General features: G+C 34.1%; 1 protein-coding gene across 1 annotated transcript; it reads right to left on the bottom strand.

Moving 5' to 3' along the window:
* Window positions 1-2,745: 2,745 nt before the first annotated feature.
* Window positions 2,746-5,893, bottom strand: LOC129571438 (26S proteasome non-ATPase regulatory subunit 10-like). Its single transcript, XM_055451237.1, has 11 exons — window positions 5,766-5,893; window positions 5,609-5,649; window positions 5,230-5,296; window positions 4,373-4,426; window positions 4,206-4,304; window positions 4,033-4,131; window positions 3,856-3,954; window positions 3,688-3,786; window positions 3,519-3,617; window positions 3,340-3,453; window positions 2,746-3,269 (listed from the first exon to the last, which is right to left on the bottom strand). Exons 1-11 carry the CDS (start codon window positions 5,782-5,784, stop codon window positions 3,229-3,231), a joined length of 831 nt encoding a protein of 276 aa, XP_055307212.1. The 5' UTR covers window positions 5,785-5,893; the 3' UTR covers window positions 2,746-3,228.
* Window positions 5,894-6,147: the final 254 nt, after the last annotated feature.

Genomic DNA, 6,147 nt, shown 5'->3' with positions numbered 1-6,147 from the left:
TATCAATTGAAACACTTTCAGATTCATCATGTGGCATTGATTTTTCGTTGGAATTTTGAACGGCATTACTTTCATCGGCGCTTGGATTTACTTGTTTGTCTTGATCAGTTTGTTCATTTTGCGTGGTATGCGTTTCAACTGTCGTAGAGCCTATTTTAAATAATAACACTAAATAAATAACCCTTTCGAAGTGATATTTCATTACGACATAAATTACCCGGGCGTTGAAAAAATGTGTCGATCGTTGATCCAGAATGTTTCGGCTTATTCTTTCTTGAGCTCATTTTCAATTGAGAGCGATGCTTATTATTCAATTTATGACTCCAAACTGACTAAATTGTCGTTCGCATTGTACTTTCGCAGCGACGAGAAATCAAACCGATCGAATGATTCGTTTTTTGAAGTCATATCGCAACGCAATCGTATAATTATAACTGTATATAATAATCGATTGTTGCAACATGAATAATAATCCAATCGTTTCATTTTTTTTTATTCTGAGAATATAATGTTCTATATAAGAAATAATGAAGTTTGTTTATTTTGATCACCAACAGCTGTTCGTATGCTTATATACTGAGAGTCATTGGCACTGGCGATATTGCATAGTCAGAATTTAAAGTATATACATAAAATCATCCGCATGAGATAAAAAAAATGACGTTTTTTCACTTCATGGAGCGATTTTTTCATTTATATTCATTTTAGATTACATTTATTTTCGTTTGATAACTGAAAATTGGGCAAATTTGTGTGAGAAATATTCAAAATTCAACTACCGGAAATCGGATTTAGAGCTGCATTTTTTCATTCAGAACTACCGGATTCCGGTAGAACTACCGGCTATTTCAATCTCTGATCTACAGTGTGGGCTCAGTCTATATGATTATTCATCAAATGGGCGCTATTTCAGCAGCCTTTCTGATCATGAAAATAGTAAACAATACAGCGCCGCCTGGGGACTAAGTGCAATGTGTCATACTTTCAACGTCAAGGGGCTTTTACAAATATTGAGGTAAAGTCGATAGTTTTCGTAGGTATAATAATCAATGAGTAAATAAGTGCGACGTTTCACTCTTGCTGGAAATAGCATCTGGAATATAAATCATAAACAGAAACGCGTACAAATGATTGAAGTAAACAAAAATAATCTACAGAAAATGTGAACCGAGAAAAATTTCACTTTCAATGTGAAGTCTGATCGTTCTAATGAACAGAACGAAGAAAGAAGAATTTGGTGTTAGTCCTCATTTATGTCAACATCACTTGAAATCAAGTATTTCTTGTATTCTCACGTGAAAAATGTCGTTGCAATTTTGAATTCGGAATAGTCGATATCGCGGCGTGTGACCAATCAGAGAAGGGAACATTTCAGTAGGATTTATGCGAAATTATTCGCAGTATGAATTGTCTATGTGCAGTATCCGTGACTATGCACGGACATCGAACGTGCACTTCTAACGAATGGGCACCGCATAGTACGAGCACATAAATCGGCACATATTACTTTTTTTACTATGAGTTGAAGCGCATATTCTTCGCATAAAACGCATTTATTTCGAGTTAAATGCCCCTAGTTCAACGTTTGAACTAACACAGACGCGTACTTCTTATAGCAAACTATGGGCATGATTCTCTATTTCTCCAACCAGTCTCCAGGTGCAGACGATCAGAGGGGCTGCATTTCAGAAGAAATTCTACAAATCGTCGAATTGAAACGAAACTAACGGTTCAATTGCCATTCTTCAGAGAAAAAATTATCATGGTGGATGCTGCTTTATTACTTTTCCGTACACAACGTGTCAAGGGAAAGTATAGGAATTGGTCCCGAAAACTTTTTTCGCAAAATTAGCTTAGATCATCATAAAAACTCATGAAACGCGTAGAAAACCACTTTTTTTGGACACTTTTCCGTTCGTGTGCCGTTGTCGTTGTCGTTGTCGTTGGTGTGTTTTAACACGATAACTCAAAAAATAATTAAGATAATCAAAATCTGAAAGTCCCAAAAGTTTTGTATTCGAAAAACTTAGTTTAAGTTCGAAGATGAGCCATTTTCGATTTGACCCTGTGGTACTTGCTCTAAGAAAAACCTCAAAAAATTGACACTTTTGTATGGGAGGTACCCGTTAATCGACTCCGATTGGCTTCAAACTTTCTAAGGTTTCATTTTTTAGAAGAAAAATAAGATTCTGAGAATTTTCGAAATTTCAACTAAAATGACTGATTTTTTTTTATTTTTTTTATTTATTTATTCAGCAAATGATGTTATTCACATACATATTTTTCGGCTTTTTCATATGGGAGGTACCCGTTAATCGATTCTGATTGGCTTCAAATTTTATGAGGTTACATTTTTCGTAGAAAAACTATGATTCTGAAAGTTTCATGTTGATCGCATTTGCAGAAGTTTGATTTTTTGTCCTCAATTTTGTCGAAATTTTCTTTTCTTGGAAAAATGAAACATCAGAAAGTTTAAAGGCAATAGGAATCGATTTGCGGGTACCTCCCATACAAAATTGTCGAAATTTTAGTTAAAGTGACCGATTTTTCAAGAATATTGAAAAAAATAAAAGTACGGACAACGGTACGGAAAAGTTGATGCAGTCCATCAGCTGGCCAAGCCAATTTTTCTACGCAATGTAAATTGGCCATATTTAAACCAACTGTTCATGAGTATACCTATACATTCATATGTCTATTAATGTATGGAAACTGATAAAGGAGAAAAATCGAAAAAATATGAGCTCAAAAATGAAATACTTTTATTTATTACAATTTTATCCATTGAAAATTAGCAAAGGTCACTTCAAACCTGAACAGAATTTAGATTCATTTTTATGATTTACTGTGTTTGATTTATTTACATTCTGTCAAAAAAATTACTTGGCATTTTCATGCGAATCGTTTGCGATTAGGTTTCGGGTAAAGTATTCTTTTCCTGAATTGGCACAACCTTAACAAACATTCAATTTGAAACTGCATTGATTCAACGGAGTGTGCAATTTTCATTTGATTTAAGCACAAAAACTAACATCGCCGATGGTTTCTTACGACGTATCACTCACACCTATCGCGTCTAAATTTAGCACGGATATTTGTTGGGGTTGCACAAATCCAAAAAAAAAATTCTATTCAATATTTATATCGTAGGAAATTTAGAAGACAAATAACTTGAAGTGCTTTTTCTGACACAATGTTAAAATCGATAGTCCGACAAAGCAGCAATGGTTAAAGTTTGGTTCTAAGATAGGCAGCAATTTCCTGGAGATCTGCAAAATAATATCGATCAGTGATAAAGATTGAATCACATTTTTTCTGAACAGAAATTTTCAGCATTACTTTCACCGCTAAAGGCACAAGCTGTCTCATAAGGTGTACGTCTATTTGGACGATTGTCTCTAGCAGTAAGACTGGCGCCCTTCTCGACAAGAAGTTGAACGATCTTCAATATGCCTGAAGGATAATATCGACCAATGTGAAAAATCAATTGCTTATTTAGTGAAAATATTCAAAATTACCATTCCTAACAGCGAGGTGAAGAGGTGTGTCTCCGTATTCATCTTTAGAAGTAAGATCGGATCCTTTATTGATGAGCTTTTCAGCGACGTCAGCCTTACCTGAAAAATAATATCGATCAATGAAAAAGTTCAAATCAATTTGTTACGGAACATCCTATATATCCAGTACCATTGCTGATAGCTAGCGAGAGAGGTATGCTCCCGTGAAGATCTTTATTATTGAGATTGGCTCCTTTTGTGATGAGCTCTTCAACAATATCCTTGAGACCTGAAAAATAACACAATGCAAAAGATCAAATCAAATTCTGATTTATTGAGCATAATTAACCAACATTACCTTTCTTAGCAGCATAATGAAGCGGTGTCCGCTTAAGAGAGTCGATAGCATCAAATTGGGCTCCACTTCTAATGAGTATTCTAGCGATAACATCGTGACCTGAAAAATAAAATCGATCAATGAACAAAATCAAACCAACCTCTTATTTAGTATGCAATAATATTTAAAAAAAATTACCATTCTCAGTAGCCAAATGAAGAGGTGTCTGATTAGCCTTATCTAAAGAATTGATATTTGCTCTCTTCATGATGAGGAATTCAACGACATTCTTGCGACCTGAAAAGTTACATCGTTCAATGAGGAAAATCAAACCAATTTCTTGTTTTATGAAAATAAATGTGGAAAATTACCATTCATAGCAGCCAAATGAAGAGGCTTTCTTTTGTCTTTGTCTGTCGAATCAATTTTGGCTCCTTTCTGGATGATCTTTTTAACTTCGTCCAAATTACCTGAAACAGATCAATGAAATAGATTCAATCAATTTCTTATTAATACAAAACATAAATACTTAAGTTACCTTTTTCAGCAGCGTCATGAAGATCTGTACGGCCTTCCGCGCATTTCATGTTGGCTAAAAATTGAAGAAAAAAATAGATCAGTGAAGTGAATTGGAAGAAAATGTCGTACATCTGTGGGATGAATTAACACTGTTGCCCAAAATGATAGGCGAATGAGTGTTCCGTTATTCGGAGGACTCTTCAATTTCATAGAAAAAGTAGGATATCGAAAATCCATAGTGTATACCTATATTGAGCAGGTTTTTTAAAAATACCAGAGATCCGTATAGGTATAGAATAGCACCCTGACTATTTCATGTTTGTTTTGCTTATTGAGCAATCGTTGTTCATGCGTACAGTGACACAATGTGCTGTCTGCCGTAAGGCACCAAAAACAAGTGTATATGTGACTCTATTATGTGTATATGGCGATGATGTACGAGTGAGTAAGTGTAGAGTTACTCTTTCGCAAAAAAATGAGTAGTAGGTCGAGACATACTCAAAGTCAAAGAGTATTTACTCTGAGTATATACTCTCTTATTCAAAGAGTAACCAATGAGTAGGAGAGTAGGTCGAGACTTACTCATTTCAATAATGATTGAGTAGGAGAGTATATACTCGCGATTTCGACCACCTGTATGTGTATCTGTGTCTACTTTGATTCTAAATGCAATGAATGTACAGTACACCCACAATTCCACTGTTATTTTTTCCTAAAACACAATGCATTTTCCTTGAAAACTCGAGTTGAGTTTTCGTTTATTTGGTCCGGTTTTTTCACTAGATTATATGGAAAATGCCTTCATACATCAGATGGCGCTTTGTATATGCAATGGTGAGAATGAAATTTAAAAATGAAATGGAGCTTAAATCTTACCTTTTGTTAGTGCTCCCTTAGTTTTGGTAACAACTTTGGTCATAAATTCTATCCCACCTTCAGTTTGCTTCACGTTGAAAATTAAGAACAAATAAAGGAGAATTAGTTCAATAAAATATCGGGTAGACATTGCCTTACAAGAGTTTTATTTTTATAAATGAGTCATTTAAAATGACATGATTAAATTTGGGGATAATGAATCGCGTAATATATTTGTTTTGATTTTCCTTCGTTTTCGAAAAGTCAATTTGTATGAAAAATGATAAAAATGCTCTTCATGTCATCAATCATTTAGATGTAAGCATGAAGAAACCAAATAAATAATAATAATAATAATAATCGACCCCATGCAAAAAATACATAAAAAATGTTAAGTTACCATGAATCGGTCTCCCAAAACCGCAACCAGAATCAAACAAACTAAATGGATAGAAAATATTTTGATTAAAACACAATGAGTGACTGAAATCTCAAGTATTGTCAAAAATGAAAATTAGAAAAAAATGAAGGAAAAAAAGAACTAAGACGAAACTCACCCATCAATTGTTTAGACATGCTTCTAGTTGAATCACTTGAACAATTACTAAATTTCCACGAATTCGGTGCCTCATTTATAATCAAAATTTAAATGTTATTAATTCATCGTCATCATGACACGAGTAGCAAAACGAAATTCCTTACGACTAAATTCGAGAACAATTTACAAAAAATGTTTTCCATTCGAGGTTCTTGCGTCAATTCTCGCTTTTTGTCAATATGTCCCACTGAGAATAAAAATGGGAATAACTTTAATTCTATAACTTTGCTCACTCAGAATTACATAAGCGATGTGTACGTTGGTGATCTGTTGAATTACCAATACAAGTCGTACATGTCACCGATGTAATTCTGAGTGAGTGTTGAAGATCAATATTTCAT

This window comes from Sitodiplosis mosellana, unplaced genomic scaffold (assembly GCF_009176505.1).
Source record: "Sitodiplosis mosellana isolate CC-2019 unplaced genomic scaffold, AAFC_SMos_1.0 Smas_scaffold_2470, whole genome shotgun sequence".
Taxonomy (NCBI): domain Eukaryota; kingdom Metazoa; phylum Arthropoda; class Insecta; order Diptera; family Cecidomyiidae; genus Sitodiplosis; species Sitodiplosis mosellana.
The sequence above is the reverse complement of the archived record's forward strand: the minus strand, read 5'-3'. Positions and strand labels throughout refer to the sequence as shown.